The sequence below is a fragment of the Girardinichthys multiradiatus genome, chromosome 11, assembly GCF_021462225.1.
Source record: "Girardinichthys multiradiatus isolate DD_20200921_A chromosome 11, DD_fGirMul_XY1, whole genome shotgun sequence".
Lineage (NCBI taxonomy): Eukaryota > Metazoa > Chordata > Actinopteri > Cyprinodontiformes > Goodeidae > Girardinichthys > Girardinichthys multiradiatus.
The window spans coordinates 9,100,418-9,119,590 of NC_061804.1; the positions used below are offsets into that span (position 1 = coordinate 9,100,418).

Below are 19,173 nucleotides of genomic sequence, written 5' to 3' on the forward strand. Positions count from 1 at the left end.
AAAATTTAAATATTGGGGTGAACATACACATATACGTGCATATTGTTGTTGTTTTATTTCCTCTAAAGTTTCCATATTTATGTTTAATGTCTGTTCGCTGTGAGCGCCTAAAACCGAAGTCAAATTCCTTCTTTTTGCAACAACCCTGGCCAATAAATCTGTTGCTGAAACCTGGAGGATGAAGGTAATAAGGGATCAAGTGTTGGAACTAACATGATCAACGAGGTCTATCCTAAGGGAGATTACGGCGTGAACAGCTTGTTGCAAATCAGTTCAATTACATTTAAAATAAAATTCTGTTTGATCATCCAAAAGCTGGTCAAATAATGTTTTTCATCCTTGTTTTGTTTAGTGTTAGATCAACATAATTTAACACCTGCAAATTGGCACCGTTCTGAGTTTTATTTCATCCACCAGTTCTATTCTAAACAAATATCCTAAAAAACTCAATAATTGAATGAAAACATCTCAATATGTGCACCTCTTAACCAACAGAGGGCAGTATAAGAAGCAAAACCATCACTTTTGGTGATTTTATATTAAATAAATAACTAATCATTATCTTAGATTATACAATTTTTACTAATTTGCCAGATTTTTCCAAAATACTACTTTGAAATTTGTTTACTTCATTAAAAAACCTCAGTAATATACACTACCAGTCAAAAGTTTTAGACACACTTTCTCACTTAATGGGTCTCTTTATTTTCATGACTATTTACATTGTAGATTCTCACCAAAGTCAACAAAGCTGTGAATGAACACACATGGAATTATGTGGTAAACAAAAAGTGTGAAATAACTCTAAACAGTTTGATATTTTAGATTCTTCAAATAGCCGCCCTTTGCTCTCTTGGCGTTTTCTCCATGAGCTTCATGAGGTGGTCACCTGAAATGGTTTTCCAACGAGTCTTGAAAGAACTTCTCAGAGGTTCATTGAGAGACGGCCAAAGGTTAATATTTCAATCATTACAGCAAAAAGGAGTCTACTTTAAAGAATCTAAAATATATTCAAAGTTCTTTTACAATTTTTTGTTTGCTACATAATTCCATATGTGTTCATTTACAGTTTTGATGCCTTCAGAGAGAATCTACGTACAATGGAAATAGTCATAAACCTAAAGAAAACCATTAAATGAGTGTCTAAAACTTTTGTCCGGAAGGTGTAATTTAAAAACTAGACAGAGCAGAGCAGTATTCCCAAAGCCTACTGAATCTTGGCGTTGCTGTTCCAATTTCTTGGAAAAACTTTTTTTTAAATTAAGAAAAGGATTTCACCCAATGAACCACACTCTTCTTTCTTTTTTTGAAAAGGCTGCATGGCGGAGCAATTGGTAGCACTGTTGCCTTGCAGCAAGAAGGTCCTGAGTTCAAATCCCTGAATTGCAGGGAGTTTGCAAGGTTCTCCCCATGTAGCTGTGGTTTCTCTCCGGGTACTCTGGCTTCCTCCCACAGTCTGAAAACATGACTGTTAGGTTAATTGATCTCTTTATAAAATGCCCTTCGGTATAAGTGTGGGTATATGGTGATGTTGCCCTGTGATGGCATGGCAACCTGTCCAGGGTGTACCTAATGATCGCTGGAGATAGGCACAAACACCCCCTGTGGCCCTGCAAGGACAACCGGGTACAGGCAATTGATCAGTGGATGATTTGGTAAAGAGGAGATTCTCAGGGTTGTCTTTGACGGCAATGGTTCGATTGGAAAAATTGTTAGAAGAAGATTAGCTTTGTTAGACCTTGGGCTAATCCAATGAACCAAAGGTCCAAAACACCAACGACAGGTGGACAAGAAAGCATTGACAGATGTATGTCAGTAAGTCTGAAAACTAAATATGTGAAGGAAGGATCCCAGAAATGGAAAAGGCCATTAAAGGCCAGTAAAGAAATGTGGAACATGTTGGAGCAGTTGAATTAGTTCTGGAAACAATCAATAAAAAACTGAAATCACCATCTCCGAGTCATCGTATCTGTCATCAGTGCTCAAGGTTTGTTTAAATCCTTTCCTGCCAGAAGAAACCTAACGGTGAAATAAAATAACCCAGAAATCAGAGTTTGGCATTAGATATGAAAGGTTTTTAGGGTAACTCTCGTTTCTGCTTGACTGAATTCATTCAAACAACAAAGTATTTCAGTTTGTGATCCTCACAGTTGTTGAAAAGTCTATAAATTTGGAACATTTGTCGATGGTATTAACATCTGAATATGAAATGCCATTACTGGATGGCTGCTGTCTGACACTTTTATTTCCATGCAGTCTTGAAGCATCCATGCAGGGTTTATTTTGTGTTAAAGATGTCTTCATGGAGTCCTGAGCAGCTCTCAGATAAGCTCTTTTTCCATTTCATGCTTCCAGTGTTTACGATCTTTTAAACGGCTGATTGATTTTATAGCTAAGTCTCCGTGGATAAAACATGGTAATTATCCTCCGGTCTGGATTATTGATGGAGTTTGTTGTTGAATAATCCTGACTGTGGCAACAACACAGTCTAGTGACACATGCTTGCAGCAGCAGTCCAGTAGAACCTCTATTATGAGTGGAATAAGCGAAGTAAAATGACCCGTTTGACTCAGATCAGATCCATGATCACTGAAGTCCCTCTGAAACGAAGCAGACAGGGGGTTTGATGACGGGAGGAATAGAAAGATGCATATGCATGCAGTAGGGATGGAAATGAGGCGACTGAGTGATCAAACCCACCGTTGTTGTCATCTGAGTCTGTGGCTCCATTGCTGTGGACCCGCTGCAGTTCGTGGTACTTCATCTCCACGTCCTGTGAGCACATAATTACAATAAACCACAGTTAATCACAATGATGTACGTCACAGTCAAAACAGCTAATCGACATGAAATACACAATCAGGCGTGCTAAGATGCAGAAAATAAAACTGGAAACGTTTTCCATTTCAAAATTTGCATAATTTTCAAATTTCAGGACTTTTCAAGAACATTCTTAACATTTAAGAACAAAAGCTGTTTGGTGTTCTGTAATCTATCTAATTACTATTTGTTTTTCTATTCAGGACATGCTGAGGTTAGCTTCGGCAGTGTTGGTAAAGGACCGTTCTGCTGTTCTTTTCTGCACCTGGATTAACTTAGATGAGCTTTACTTTTAACACAGACGTATTACCTAACACTAAATATGGATTCTGTAAAGTGTAATTTGTGATCTGTGATACTTTAGTTCTTTAGACAATATAAATCTGAATTTTTCAACCGTTTGGTAGCCAAACCACACCCAGTTTCAGAACCACAGGTTCATTTTAGAACCTCTCTGTTAGAGCCTGGTCCAAATTTTAGTTTTTCTAATTTGTGTTTTTATCTGTGGCTTCAGGGTGAATTATTCAAACACATTCAAAACCACTCAAATCAAAGGATGTGCTTTAAATGTATATCAAAATGAAATGAAATTATTTTTTTATTTTAAAGAAATTCTGTTTTTTTCCTTAAGAAAGTGGAAAATGGAAAATAAAATCATTCTCCATACTTATTATTTATTCTCTACTTATTCAGAACTGGAAAATTGTAAAAGCAAATTAAATACTTTTCTAGACTGTGTAGGAAACAAAAAATAGGTAACTAAAAATGCCATTTTATATACAGGGATTGGACAATGAAACTGAAACACCTGGTTTTAGACCACAATAATTTATTAGTATGGTGTAGGGCCTCCTTTTGCGGCCAATACAGCGTCAATTTGTCTTGGGAATGACATATACAAGTCCTGCTCAGTGGTCAGAGGGATTTTAAGCCATTCTTCTTGCAGGATAGTGGCCAGGTCACTACGTGATACTGGTGGAGGAAAACGTTTCCTGACTCGCTCCTCCAAAACACCCCAAAGTGGCTCAATAATATTTAGATCTGGTGACTGTGCAGGCCATGGGAGATGTTCAACTTCACTTTCATGTTCATCAAACCAATCTTTCACCAGTCTTGCTGTGTGTATTGGTGCATTGTCATCCTGATACACGGCACCGCCTTCAGGATACAATGTTTGGCAGTGACACGCCCATCTAGCACAAGTATTGGGCCAAGGGAATGCCATGATATGGCAGCCCAAACCATCACTGATCCACCCCCATGCTTCACTCTGGGCATGCAACAGTCTGGGTGGTACGCTTCTTTGGGGCTTCTCCACACCGTAACTCTCCCAGATGTGGGGAAAACAGTAAAGGTTGACTCATCAGAGAACAATACATGTTTCACATTGTCCACAGCCCAAGATTTGCGCTCCTTGCAACATTGAAACCAACGTTTGGCATTGGCATGAGTGACTAAAGGTTTGGCTATAGCAGCCCAGCCGTGTATATTGACCCTGTGGAGCTCCAGACGGACAGTTCTGGTGGAAACAGGAGAGTTGAGGTGCACCTTTAATTCTGCCGTGATTTGGGCAGCCGTGGTTTTATGTTTTTTGGATACAATCCAGGTTAGCACCCGAACATCCCTTTCACACAGCTTCCTCTTGCGTCCACAGTTAATCCTGTTGGATGTGGTTCGTCCTTCTTGGTGGTATGCTGACATTACCCTGGATACCGTGGCTCTTGATACATCACAAAGACTTGCTGTCTTGGTCACAGATGCGCCAGCAAGACGTGCACCAACAATTTGTCCTCTTTTGAACTCTGGTATGTCACCCATAATGTTGTGTGCATTTCAATATTTTGAGCAAAACTGTGCTCTTACCCTGCTAATTGAACCTTCACACTCTGCTCTTACTGGTGCAATGTGCAATCAATGAAGACTGGCTACCAGGCTGGTCCAATTTAGCCATGAAACCTCCCACACTAAAATGACAGGTGTTTCAGTTTCATTGTCCAACCCCTGTATGTTCTATGTGTTTGGAGCTTACCAATCAGGGTTCATAAATATATTAAAATCAGCTGTAAATATAAGTTATTGACACTCCCTGGATTCCTGTTAATGAAAATGGTGTTTTACAAGACACTCTGGCTGTGTTCGCTACCTTCAGGTACTGCAGGTCGGCCTGCAGGAGGCGCAGGTGGGTCATCAGCTGCCTGCTCAGGTCGGGGCCGTCGCCCTCCGCCTGTGAGGAGGAAGACAGTAGTTTCCTCATGTCGATCCCGACATCGTCATCAGCACTGCTCTCCCCAGAGCACGCTTCAAAGTTCAGATCCACAAAACCACCTGGTTGAAGAGGCAGATCAGAAAGTTTCAGAAATCCAGACTAAAACATCTAAACTTCACTAGAACACTGACTTACTATTGAGTTCAGCTGACTCTGACTCCCCTGTGAGGACAGATAAGGGCTGCAGGTCATCATTCTCTGAACTTTCAGGGGGTTGGCTCTCATTACATGCAGAAGGCGGCCCCTCAGGGGTCCCAGGCTGACTCTCAGGGGCCCCACTGAGCTTATTCTCCTCTACCTCCTCCTCTCCTTCTCTGGTCATGATGTGGGAGTAAAGAGCCTCCTTCAGCACTGCCACTGCAACAGAAGACGTTACCAATCAACAAGCTTTTCTAACAGTTAGAAGCAGAAGCAGAGTTTAAATTATGTGTGATACTCGATACAAAGATCTGTCAGCCTACATGTCCGGAGAGCCTCTTCAGCTTTGGAGGAGGGAAAGGTTAACTCCATGTCCTCGACTGCAACAGCGATGCCCTGACGAGATCCTTCCTGCAGAAGTCTTTCTGCCAGCTGTCCGTCCAGGAAGGCCTCCAGTTCTGCTTCGTCCACCTCCTCTACCTCCTCTTCTTCCTCCTGCCTGACTGCGTCTGCCAGCTCCTCTTCCTCATCTTCTGATTTCAAGGCATCAAAGGGGTTTGTAGGAGCTTGGATATCAGGAGAACATGGGGCATCTTTATCTGGGACAGAATAAAACCATTTAGGAAATATGCATAAAATAATAATATACTTAATTACAATATTATCAACAGTAACAATTCATATATTATTATTATCACTTAAATTTTGAAACAAATTTAGCTAAAGAATCAGATTTACACATTGGAAACTGTGCCTTCATGAACTAGATTTGTTTTACAGACAGTCCTTTACATGAAAGGTTGATATGGCATCTGACCCGGTTGCCTCCTGGGCGCCTCCCTTTGAAGGTTTTCTGGGCCCATTCTCTGTGGCAGGAGACCCTGGAGCAGACCCACGTTTTGCATCTGGCCGGGGAACCTCCCAGAATGAGCTGGATGTGAACTCACCAAAATGCACACATTCATATGGCGATGTGCAGATCGGTAGGCAACCTCGGTTTAAGTGCCTTCACCACGGGTACATTGACATATGATGAGGAGAGGAAGCTGGAATAGAACCTACAACTTTCTAAAGGCAGGACGACTATTCTTCCCAGTGAGACACAGCTGAAGTTTCACAGGAGTTGCTAAACTTCTAGTATCACTGGAAAACGACGCGTCCAGGAGGTCAGAGAAGAATGGCCTCTATGAGAGAGTTCCACGGCCAAAACCACTGCTGACCCAAAAGAACATGACAGCTCATCTCACATTTACCTAAAAAGCATCCTGATGATCCCAAAGACTTTTGGAAAAATATTCTGTGGACTAATGAGACAAAAGTGTAGCTTTTTAGAAGGTGTGTGTCCAGTTAAAACTAACTGGTGTAAAACTAACAGCATTTCAGACAAAGTATATTATACCAACAGTAGACCATGGTGGTGGTAGCATGGTGGTGGTGGTCTGCTTTGCTGCTTCAAGACTTGGATGACTTGGCTTAAAAATCTAAAATGAAGATTTTAGAATAGCCTAGTTAAAGTCTGAACTTCAATCCGTTTAAGATGCTGTGCCATGACCCTAAACAAAAACTCTCCAGTGTGGCTGAATTAACACAATTCTGCCAAGACGAGTGGGCCGAATTCCCTCCACAAGACTTATTGCCAGTTATTACTTTACAATTATGGTAATTGTAAGGTGGTCCTGCCATGACCAGACAGGAACTCTTAGGGTACTGACATTTCTGTTTTGGAGCACTGATAAAGGGGTAATTATGGGGAGACAAGTTTAAAAACTACAGGACGAGAGTAACTTAATAACTTTTTTGATAATATTTGAGTATTAAAATGCTAACATGCTAACCTAAAAATGGCTATATCTATGGGGACACGCATGTTGTAATGACACAATAGTAACGAGGTAACAAGACAATATTTTTAAAAGCTTTAAGCATGCAGTTTACATTCATTGTTGCATTAAAGACCTAATGTCATGATCCTTGGGCGTTAGGTTTTGGTTTTCAGTTGTATTCTCACCATTTCCTTGTTGTTGTTATATTCTATATGGCCTTGCCATACTACTTCATTTCTTTAGGCTTGGTTTCTTTCTTATTTCTTGTGTTTGTTTCCTCTGTATTCTAGTTTATTCCCCTTAGGTTTGTATTTGTCTTCTCCCCTTGGTTTAGTGTTTCCTTGGGTCTTCAGTTCAGCTTTTTCTGTGTTAATTAGTCTCCCCCCCTCGGTTTCCTTGCTTATCTTCTACCTCAGCTGCTCTACATTATCCCCTGGTATCCAGTGTCCCTTAGTATATAAGCTCTCTGTTTCTCATTGTTCTCCGCTGGACTTTCCCATTAGAAAACTTGTTACTACCCGTCCGTCAACCTGGTGCTCAGTTGTCCTTCGTCGTTGTGCTCCATATCCTATTCTTGTGATTTAGCTATAAAGTTTCCATTTTATTATTTCATAAACTGTCACTATGCTCATGCCACATTCCTGTCTGCACTTGGGTCCTGCTCCAAGCTCACACACCATGACACCTAATTTCTAGATGCTGTATTACAGAGCTGTTACAGAAATTATATATTTATTAACGCAGATTCCCATTGATGGTACGTTTTCATCTAAAAACAAGAACTTTTAAAGCCATGGCTTCAGAAACTGAACATTCTTTCCTTGCATCAACAGATACCTGATGAAAGGATGCTCTCACTCAGGGTCCCGATGGGCTCACAGCTCTGTTTGGGGATCTCTTGATTCATGATCTCAACAGCAACCCGTTCGGCTCTGAAACACATAAACACGCTGTGAACAGGGACTCAAATGAACATCATCCTGGAGGGTTGTGGCAAGTTCAGTGGACTCACTCCGACTGAGCTGCGGGCCTGTCGCTGTGGTGAGATTTGGCCTTCATAGCGTCGGCACATTGCGTGATCAGACACTGCCACCTGGATGAAGAGAGGTGACCCACAACCAGGTGAGACGGAAAAACTTTAAACACGAAGCTTTGTTTTGGTGAAGAAACTCACGTTCTCCTGTCAGACACCGTCTGAGCCATCAGCTCATACATCTGAACCCCGTTCTCTGACATGGACAGGACGAAGAAGGCCTTGTTCTCTGAAGAGGACAGCTAGTTAATGAGTTTATCTTTTTATTAAACAGTAAACTAAGCTACCTGTGATTGTTTGGGCAAGTGCACATATGAATTATGTTTTTGATGACAAAAGGTACGTTTTGACAATGTTAGCCTGAACATTTTTCCTATAGCTTATTTGGTTCCTGAAACAGAGCAAGGCAACTCCTCCTACTGAAAGGGTGTCAGCACAAAAGTAAAAGCCATGATTTTTAACAAACAACTAATAACTCAGGTTTCTGACACATCAGCTGCATTTATAACACAGAGTCAGTACAAACTCTGTCCGCCAGGTGGCGCTGCAGACTCCTCTATACCATAAATTCCCACAGCTTTGGTTCAGAGTCACAAGGCATTGCAAAAATCCAAGTTGGAGGTATTTGGAGGTTACTGGTCTTACCAGTGGCTACAGGGCGAACCAGGACGGTGCTGAGTTTGATGACAGGGCTGAACATTTGCTTGGCGTCTGGAACGCTGGTCAAGTTCTTGCCATGAAACTTAAGAACCAGACGCTCATCCTGTTTCTGAAGCAAAACCATGATGTCCTCCAAGAGAAGCGTGTAGAGCTCTGAAAAGACGTCATTAAACCTAATTTGCATTTCTACAATCTTGTACATGTTCTTTCTTGCTTGACCGATATTTTTATACTTAGTCACATCCATTTTCAACTCATGAAAAACCAACTAAAGCTTAAACTGTATGTTTGTTGACGTTTTTCCATAATAGGATGTGCATATTTACCAACGGTCTTGTCTTTATTGACTTTCCAGGAGAGGGGACCTTCATGTACCATCTCCCTCTTGGTCAGATCCAGATTCTGCAAAACAGCCAAAGAATGTTCATAGTAAATACTTTGACAATTAATTGATATACGTAAAACAATACATGTCACGGTGCTTCACAAAGTGACCTTTAGTTCTTATATGATGGACGCAATAGATGGGCGGTTTATCATTCAGCATTTATTTTTTGTATTTGTAATTTTTTTACTTTGACTTTGGTCAATTGATCAGCACCTGCAACCTTTTACCTTGAAACATTAAGCTAATTGAACAATTAGGATGATGACAAAGAATGTGTAATTATTGGGGAAGATACGCCCATTATAGATAGTTTCCTTTTCTTTCTGCCAAGATTTCCTTTGGCACTAGTGGCCTCCGTTGACAGCATCGAAAACAGGCGGAGAGAAAAGGGGGAAAAAACACGTAGCAAAAGCCCCAAGGCCAGGAATTGAACCAAGGACCTCAGTCTCTGCACATAGGGTGCCTGCTCCACCGCTACACCACGCAACACCCCCAGTTGTTCATTTTGAATAAGAGGAGCATGTTTCAACTGTCAGCCATCTTTGTTGACAGAAAATAAACCCCGAAGGCAACATGTACAGGGAGACTAGAAAAGGGCTCAAGACAAAATCTTATGGAACGCCACAAGTGAGTGAGACTACAAATGTACAACAGCCCTGATAATAAGACTAACAGTTTTGTGGCTAAAAATCCAGACTTTGTTTTAATTCAGTAAAGGTTTCTTACCCTCAGCTCCAGGATCACAGGATTTTCATTTTGTTTCAGAGACGAGACGTCTAGTCTTCGCTGATACTCCAATAGTCTCTGTTGAGACAAAACAGAAGTCATCAAACGTCTAATTAACAATTTTGATTTGGTAACGGTTACTCTTAGGTCACTGTATTTACACTTGCAGATAGAATCTGTTTTGCCGCATTGTAGAACCATTTTTGTCTAATTACAAAACAAATGTAGCATAGGCAATGAAAATATAAATTATATTATCTACAGAAATACACTAAAACTGGGACAGAAAATTCTTTGGGCTACCCCAGTCAGATATTCAACAACAAAACAGGAAATAGAAAAGCACCAACAGTATGACTAGGAATGAAGATTCATGGTGATCAGAGCAAATGTACTGTTTTTATACAGCTGTGTTCGGTACTGTGGGACAACAAACAGCTGTCTGAACGCCTGTTTACAAAAGGACCACAGTTACTGGATGGGATGGTCGGAATGACTAAAGAAAAAGACACGTCACTTCAGATATAGATAAAACATAGATCATTTGTGAATAAATTTCATTAATATTCTCGTGTTCACCTGTTTGTTTTCAGCCTCCTTCACAGCCTGGTTGACATGGTTTAGGATCTTTTTGCAGCACTCCTCAGCTTTCTTCACCTTTTCTCTCTCCTCACCATCCTCTGTAAAAAGCATCAAAATTACCAACAACTTGAGAAAGAAACAATCAAAAAGTGAAGTTCCCCTTTCAAAAATATATGTAATCATATTCATACCAGTGTACTTGGCAATATTGTCCAGTAGGAGTGGGTACTTTGTCACTCTTTGCATTTCTACAGGAATGATGTCTTTCAGCTGCAGCCTGCGGCACAAGCGGTTGCTCTCAGCTTCCTGAAAATCAAACGTTGATAAAATATCTGAAGTGACTTTAGTTTCTTCCTTTACAAAACAAATATATTTTGTTTATTTATGTCAGACCCAACATCCATTTCATCAGAAATAAAGCTAGCATCCATGAAAACGACTGACGGTTTTGTGCTGACCTGCATGAACAGATTGAACCTCTGGTCTTTTTTCTGCTTGGTCTTGATGAGCTCCAACGCAGATGGCTGGTTGCTGCAGAAGGTTCCCACAGCTCTTTTAATCTTCTCCTCTTCCTCCTCGCTGAACTGAAATACAGATTTACATTCAAATCATTTAATGTGGCTGCATTTCATGGCACAACATGCCATATTTTTTTTATGGTAATCTCTAATGTTTCTGCTTAAACTTATGAAAAGGCATAAAGAGGGAGAAAGAAATGTGTCTATAGAGTTTACAACAAAAGGAAAAATCCACATTATACACCCTATAATATAACCACTTGAAAACGGTCAAAACTGATGTCTAGAAATGTTCAAATAGGTCTGTGTCCATATTTAAGAACAAAACAAATTTAAATCACTTTGGAGTTGTTTTGATATTAAGACTGTCCCGGCTGTACCTGAATACAACATGACAGCTGTTGGGTAAATCCCATCTCAACAGATATTCCTCTGACTTACATTTTATACGACGTACAGAGTTTGGGCTGATTGGATGCTACAGGTAGATATTTGGACTTCAGCTGATTTATCTCCAGAACCAGTGATGTTTACATTCAGCTTGATGTTGTTTCGGGTGTCACTTTTTAAAGATGCCCTACAAAATGTTGCTTTGCACAATTAGTTCTGCACATAAACACTCAGCATGTGTTCAGGTACAAAACTGAACCCAATGGGCTCCATCGCATATTTTTGTACAAGAATCTGTACAATTTAGTTGCTAAACCAAAAAAACTGCTTAAAAAAATACATAGGACATCATAGTAACTGGTAGTGTCTGAGATCTCTGCTCATTTTACATAAAAAGTTTACTTTAACATTGATGAAGACCAGTCTTACCCACGCCAAGAGATCATCTCCAATCTGACCGATCACAGAGGTCTCACTCCTCTTCCTGATGGTTGTCATTTGCTCTGTTATGGAAACTGTAAAACACAGTGAGAGGAGACCTCATGGTTACTGGTGGATGCACAATATGCTGTCAACTTTGGTTACAACAGCTGGAATAAATGTGAATGATATTTCAAAAATCTAACACAGGCAGATCAAGACATTTTATTTATATGTTATAATCAAATATGTCTAATTGTCAAAATAGATTCCTTAGGATGAGTCTTGAATCTATCCAAAAACAATCATGAAGGTATAAACGCTTTAACTCTTTAATTAATCACGCAGGCCTAAGTGCACACTTTATAAAAAAATAACATAATATTGATCTTCTGACTTGGCATTAGAGCACACAAACGTCAGCTCTTCCTGATCAAATCAGACAGCAAGGAATTTAAAACAATCTGATATTTTACGCTGGAGAAGATTCTCAGTCAACCAGGACATGACAATCCTAAGTGCTTAAGGAGAAGTCAACTGGATGTCTCGTGGTTCTTGAAGATTTTCGCCTCTCATCTTAAGGTTCCTTCAGTTCTGAACATGGTTGGAAGTAACAAGTTTAGAATTTGTAATCAGAACAATCACACTAATAGGGCCGTTAAAGTCACTTATGGGGCAATTAGGACAAACCCTCTATGCAGCTCAATGTTTGGGTCATTGTTGACTGACAATCCAAACATGTCCCTAACGATGCCATCTGACTTGTTTTGTTCACAGGTGCAAGGTGTGAATTGCTGAAATCTCTACATGGAGAACTTGAAAAGAAGAACACCGAACTCCAACAAAGGAACAACACCTAGCCACTGGTTTGAATATGTGAATGACTCCAAGGCTAGGTCATAATCCAAGCCAAAGGAGCCTTTACTAAACACATCAACATCAACATTCTACATTTTTTTGGACCTTCGGGTGCACATTGGATGGAAGCCTCACCACTGAAGCCTACAGAAAACCCACACACATTGACCAGTACCTACTTTTTGAATCCCGCCACTGGAACATAAATTGTTAGTCATCAGAACTCTGGAGCATCGAGTCAAACAGGTCTCCACACTGACAAAAGTGAAAGACAAGCAACCTTAGTACAGCTAGAAAGCAACTTAAACCCGTGGATACCCAAACTGGGCCTATGTTAAGCATCTAGGATTTCAAGAAAGCTTTTCAACTCAGTCGACTGAAGGAGAAAAGATAAAGACGCGAAAGATCATTCAGACCGACTGGTTCATCCCAAGGATAAAACACCCAAACCCAAGCTCAGTGGTGTGGTATATGCAGTCCAGTGCAGCGAGATATTCAGACCTCTACACTGGAGAAATTAACCAGCAGCTACACAAATGGATAGCCCAACACAGAACAGCAAACTCATTGGGTCAACAATTAGCGGTTCGTTTAAATCTCAAGAACAAGGGACACTTATTTCAAGACAGCAATGTTCACATGTTGGAAGTGAAAGAAGCCATCTATCTTAAACATAAAAAAAACAATAAACAAAGGAGATGGCTTCAGATTTCATCTTTCTAACCCCTACTCTGCAGCCCTGACTCGTCTCCCTCCCCAGGTGGTTTTTCAGCAATTCACACCCTGGGACATGAGACCAGAACAACTCCGATGGCATCGTTAAGGGAGGTGTTTGGATTGTTCAGCAAATTGTGCAAAAACGAAGAAACCTTTTGGATGAGAGACGAAGTCCAGTTGTCTTCTCGATAAGCACTCGTGATAATGCGTTGAAATCTATTTTTAAACCCTTTTGTTTATGTTGTCCGAGACAGAAATTCTTTTAAAAGCTCCCAAAAATCAGAAGTCTAACTCAAGGTTAGTACCGTGCATTTGGAACAGAATACGAGCATCTGAACAAACAGTTTATCATAACAGCTTCATGGTCAAAGAAACTGAGTCTGGACATGGTTAACAACTGCAGGATTGTCTTCTGCAGAACAAAACATAATTTCAGCTCAATATAAGGTCATGATGAACACCATCTTTACAGTCTTTGTCACAAGAGTGGAGTGTTTGCTGCTCAGCTTCCTGAGCGTCTAATTAAATAAAAGAGGAGAGGAAATTAGAATGGTTAAGTTCAAAACTATTGCACTTTATCCACCCTACTTTGAAATAAAGTAAAACCTTTCTATATTGTAAATGACATAATTAGGGCTGCATAATATTGTATTGAAATATAAATTTAAATGTAATAAGTATAATAATGTGAAATTAAGTTATCAAGCCCAATATCAAACAAAGCACCTGCTGTTTAGTTTGTTCAGCCACCACAGAAATCAACAAGATTTACATGTTTTTACAGGTTTTGAATATTTCTGAGCCAGCAGAGTTGCTGAATTCCTCCCTCTATCACCAGAAAGCTTCTAATGTAATGCAGTGACATTACCATGTAGCTGAATGATTTCCTCCAGGTTAATGAAGATGTGCTTTATGTCATCAGGCGGAAGGATGCCGTCTCTGTTCAGTCTCTGGCAGAAGACACAGTGCAGCACCCGCAACATGCGCAGGTGAGCACGCTCAGTGTAGAACAGCTCTAAGAGATGGAAACGTGAACTCAGTTAGATTTGGGAATGAACAGGCTGCATTTTGTAGTGCTGGAAATTAGGAATGCACTGATATGAAAATCTGGGCCGATATCGATATCCAACATTAATATTGCTGTTATGGCTGATATGGATTTCCCTACCCTTTAACCAAAAACAACCACACTGCAAACATTGCTTCTCTGTTTCGGTTAAACACCCACCACTCATGCGCTGCATCACTGTCACATGACCAAACAAATACCACAGGCCAACCCTCTCCCCCTCCAGAAACACAAACATCGGTTGCTAATATCAGCCCAGTTTTACTTAGGCGAGCAATACAGGTATGTTAAAAAAATCACAAATATCGGTCCATACCGATATTAATGCCGATATATCGTGCATCACTACTAGAAATGCTGTTCCCTCACCATTGATGACCTCTTGCCGTTTGATTTCCTTTGAAGTGAGACTCGCCAAGACGCCTCGACTGACGAGTCTCTGCCAGTTCAGAGGGTCCTCCTCACTCTCCACCTCTCCTGCCTGGTCGTCCTCGCTTTGGATGTCTGAACTCACCGTGGACTGAACTTCCATCCTACTGCCGGTCAGAAAATATTTTAGAAACCTTTTTCAACAAGACAAAATATTTCAAACCCATTTTCTAAGTACAGACTTTTTTAGTGCTGTTACAGTGCTATGAAGAAGCACTACCCTACATGTAAAATCACTTAAATAGAATCAGTATGACGACATGAAGTAGGCAAAAAGATGTCAGATAGCAACACATCATGCCCTTATCTCAGGAAATTCAAGAACATTTTAGAAACAAAATAAATGGCATCTAATAGTCAGAAAAGGCTTACAAAGCCATTTCTAAGGTTTTGAGACTCCAGCAATGTGAGAGACATTATTCATAAATGGAGAGGAAACAAAAGCAACAACAGAAGAAATGGGGGCAAATACTTTTTCTCAGCACTGTAGGCCTAATAATTTAGGGCTTTAGGTTTCACAATTCAAGCAGAGAAATACATTTCAAGTTTGCTTACTTCTTGCTTATTTATTTGTTTACATGACATTTAAAGGTTTTCTTAGAGAGGTAATCAAACATCCTCTTTATCTGAAAAGCTTAGATTCAAATACATGTTAGCAGGATCAACAAACTGCTGCATGCCTGACCCATTAAGGACTGTCAGTCTCTACTCACCTGAAGGCTTCCTGATCTTCCTCTCGGTGGTCCAGGTTGGAGGGGCCGAAGTCAAACTGAGAGCTGGTTGGACTAGAGAGGCCGTCCTGGTGTTCTCCAGACTGCACACCATCATTGAGTCTTGGCTGGATGCAGAATGGAGAGACACCTGTAGAGTAAACGATATTTAAAATAAGAAAACATAAAAATATACGGTTCAGATTATGTCTGGAACTGAAACACTGTTTTTTAATTGCTATTATAAGTAGCAGAGTTAAATGACTTCAATAAAAACCTGTAGACTTCCCAAACCTGCTGGAAAGCAAAGAACAGGGAAACCTTACTGGAGTCTGTTTCGTGCCCAGTCGAGTCGGAGGAGCTGGGACCCGGGGAGCTGACAGAAAGAACGGACTGGGTGCTGGTGTCCGATCCCTGGCTGAGCTGGTTCACTCGGCTTCTTCCAGAACTCAAGGCAGGATGGTCGGGTGGTTCTGGGATGACGAAGGCCGGCTGAGAGAGCTTTGGGGAACGCTGCTTATTCAACTCCACAGCTTTACCCACTGGAACACACAACAAATAACAACACATGCAAATCCAGAGCAGAAGTCCTGAATGTGCAGAAATGCAAACATTTTTATGTTTTAACAATTAATTTAAATGAGGCCAATGATGGGATGTCATTTAAAAAGTGTCAAAACTTAAAAAAATGTATTAACTGTATGTGTCATTCACTGTTAGTAATTTAGAAATTAAAATAAACAGATGATGGAACAACATTTATAGGATATATATTTGTCTACTTTGTTTTAAAGACTAATAATGTTAAATACTGTAAAATAATCAGACATGCGAATTATTAGTTAATTGGTCAAAATGGAAAAGAAAACCTTAAATAAATATAAATAAGGCTCTAATAATTAAATAAATATGTCATGGTGTTATTAAATTTGACCTTCATTGAAAAATCCTTATTAACATCACCTTTAAGCACACACTGACTCATGTAATTTCAGATTATAGATAGACTGCGGGATAAATACGAGCTTCAAGCAAACAAACAGACATAATGATCTCCAGTAGTATGGAGATGGTGAAAAAAAACCTGAACAGGCACAATTAATGGGGCCAGTAAAGAGACCTCATTTAAAGGGATGGGAAAACTATGGAAGGCTAAAAGGGCCAAAAATCTAATCTAAAAATCTAAAATACCAAGAAATAATTGGCAATATGTGTCATTACATCATTAGTAAAAATTGTCAATAAATACAAAAATAAATCAATTAATATATAAGATTTTCAAAAGGGCTAATTAAATTGGATATATATACAAATATTTCCGAAATTATTATTACATTTCTATTTTGGCTGCAAACGATTACCGAAATAACGTAATCCGACATAGATCCTATATAACAACATATTCCATTTGCCGAACCCTGCCTTTCATTCAAAGTATGCTCTTATTCTGAAATGCATTCCAACTAAGGCGCAATTCTGCCTCTTTCCTTTTCAGCATTGCAGGTCATGCTCTAAAAAGTCAGCACAAGTAGAGATGGCAGAAAGAGGAGGAGCGTGTAAACATCCCATGCTGGCGAGTACGACTGACCTATCGTACCGCCTTACATTACAAGACACCATTTCGTACCTGGAACTTCCATGCTGGAAAAAGTCGGTTTTGAAACAACCAAAACTAAAAAGGCAGGAAATAGCGAAGGAACGAACTGAGCAGTACCCAGCGTGACAGCAGCAACAGCGAGATTTAGCTAACAAGAAAGGCAGAGTCAGTTTATACTATCTAACATGTCAGAGGAGAACTGATGCCGATTCAGAATAATCACATGAATGTGTGAATGGGTGGATAACTGGTTGTAGCGTAAAGCACTTTGGAGTCTGTTTGGACTTGATAAAGAGCAGGCCAACTCCTCTTAAACTAGTTTCATAAATACTTTAAAAAGGTCACAGTCATATGCAGAGAGGGAAGCTATATATAAGGCAGTCAGGAGCCAATCAGAGCTTAGCAGGGGTAAGAGCCCCTCTCTCCCCACCCTTGTATCTGCACCTGAAAAAGGTGTTTTCTCACCTGAAGTCGAGTCCACTCTGCTCAAACGCCGAGGAGGAACAAGGATGTGGGGAAACCGAGGCTTCTTTACCTTTTCATCACCATCCTTTTCTGGTTTGTTACCTCTCGACTTGCAAAAACAGTAAAATTATGACATTAAAACGGATCATAAAATCGTCAAATGAAAAGATAAATTTAATGTGTTCCTGCAGAATAGTGAAAACGGTGAGAACAAGGAGGAAAGGGTTGCACCTTAATCTTGGGCAGGAAGTTGATGCGTGCGCGTTTTTGTTCAAGACCCCGAGGCTCCTTTACTTTCACCCCGAGGTGCTTCATGTAGGTGAGAATCACATACTGCATAGTTTGGCTGCACAAAGTAAACAGAAACACAGTTTTTAGATAATATATAGTATAAAGTGCTGTGATAAAATATTTGCACCCTTACAAATTGTATTCTGTTAATACAAAATCCTGTTTTCAAATGATGATATATATTAAAGGCAAGAAATCTTTTGAAATCAACCTGACCCCATAGGAAAATATAATGCACCCCCATCCTTGTGTAATCATGAAGTTACTTTGGTCAACCACATTTGTTTTGGTCCAGCTTGACTAGGCTTCCACACCCAGGCCTGATTACAACCAGAGCTCTAAAATGAAGCAAAACTCACTTAAATAGAAACTGTCTGACAACAGGAAGTGGGCTAAAATGGCATAAAAAGCAACACATCATGCCCTGATATAAAGAAATTTAAGACTTGATAAGGAAAAAAAAGGAGGAGACTATGCAAAATAACATCATGGGAGAGGTTGAAGGCCAACCACTGCTGACCCAGAAGGACACAAAGACCTGTCTCACATACAAAAAAGTTCTCATGATCCCCAGAACGTTTTGGGAAATATTCTGTGGACCGATGAGATAACGGTGGAGCTGTTTTGGAAGGTGGTGTTGTTCTGTTACATCTGGTGTTCAAATAACACAGGGTTTTACAAACAGAACACCAAACAGGGAAACACGGTGGTGCTAGCATGATGCATAACTGCTTCAGGACCTGAACGACAAGCTGTAACTTCTGCTGTCCACTAGAAAATCCTGAAGGAGAATGTCCATCCATTAGTGTGTGGCCCTAAGTTTAGGGGGCTATTCCTTTTTCACATAGGGCCAGGCTGGTTTTGATAGCTTTTTTCCCCTAATAAATGGATTTATAATTTTAAACAGTGTTTTCTATTTGCTCAGGCCGATATTAAAATATGTTTCATAATTCAAACATTTAATTGTGACCAAAAAGCAAAAATTGGAGAAATCTGTAAGGGGACAAAAAGATTTTCACAAGTTTTACATCATTACTAATTCCTTAAAATTTTGCCTTTAAGCCACCAGATTCTAATGCAATTAAAAGTGCTTTTGCACAGTACTGTAAACCAACATTTAGAAATCAAACACAGTCCAGGATGAAGATTGTTTTATATATAGTCAAAATAAAACCAAGTATTAGTAAACTTCACTTTAGTTGTTTTTGTCATGGTGGAAGATTAATGTACGAGCAGCTAAAATAGCCAGATTGTCATCAGATGAGGTATTTCC

At 39.9% G+C, this 19,173-nt stretch overlaps 1 protein-coding gene across 2 annotated transcripts in view; it reads right to left on the reverse strand.

Annotated features, from left to right (window-relative positions):
- Nucleotides 1-841: 841 nt before the first annotated feature.
- The window catches only part of arhgef12b (Rho guanine nucleotide exchange factor (GEF) 12b), a 56,538-nt gene continuing 38,206 nt past the window's right edge, over nucleotides 842-19,173 (reverse strand). Inside the window, exons 16-36 of one of the 2 annotated variants that reach the window (XM_047379910.1) lie at nucleotides 17,841-17,955; nucleotides 17,610-17,718; nucleotides 15,874-16,089; nucleotides 15,551-15,698; nucleotides 14,778-14,941; nucleotides 14,208-14,354; nucleotides 11,774-11,859; nucleotides 10,895-11,020; nucleotides 10,628-10,742; nucleotides 10,434-10,534; nucleotides 9,855-9,932; nucleotides 9,067-9,142; nucleotides 8,726-8,893; nucleotides 8,222-8,309; nucleotides 8,060-8,140; nucleotides 7,885-7,979; nucleotides 5,548-5,823; nucleotides 5,222-5,443; nucleotides 4,964-5,145; nucleotides 2,701-2,773; nucleotides 842-2,600 (exon numbers count right to left, since the gene is read on the reverse strand). In XM_047379910.1, the coding sequence (XP_047235866.1) occupies nucleotides 2,587-2,600; nucleotides 2,701-2,773; nucleotides 4,964-5,145; nucleotides 5,222-5,443; nucleotides 5,548-5,823; nucleotides 7,885-7,979; nucleotides 8,060-8,140; nucleotides 8,222-8,309; nucleotides 8,726-8,893; nucleotides 9,067-9,142; nucleotides 9,855-9,932; nucleotides 10,434-10,534; nucleotides 10,628-10,742; nucleotides 10,895-11,020; nucleotides 11,774-11,859; nucleotides 14,208-14,354; nucleotides 14,778-14,941; nucleotides 15,551-15,698; nucleotides 15,874-16,089; nucleotides 17,610-17,718; nucleotides 17,841-17,955 (2,680 nt within the window). In that variant the 3' untranslated portion in view covers nucleotides 842-2,586. Of the gene's footprint in view, nucleotides 2,601-2,700; nucleotides 2,774-4,963; nucleotides 5,146-5,221; nucleotides 5,444-5,547; nucleotides 5,824-7,884; nucleotides 7,980-8,059; nucleotides 8,141-8,221; nucleotides 8,310-8,725; nucleotides 8,894-9,066; nucleotides 9,143-9,854; nucleotides 9,933-10,433; nucleotides 10,535-10,627; nucleotides 10,743-10,894; nucleotides 11,021-11,773; nucleotides 11,860-14,207; nucleotides 14,355-14,777; nucleotides 14,945-15,550; nucleotides 15,699-15,873; nucleotides 16,090-17,609; nucleotides 17,719-17,840; nucleotides 17,956-19,173 lie in introns of both variants that reach the window. The other variant, XM_047379909.1, reaches the window with a different exon arrangement.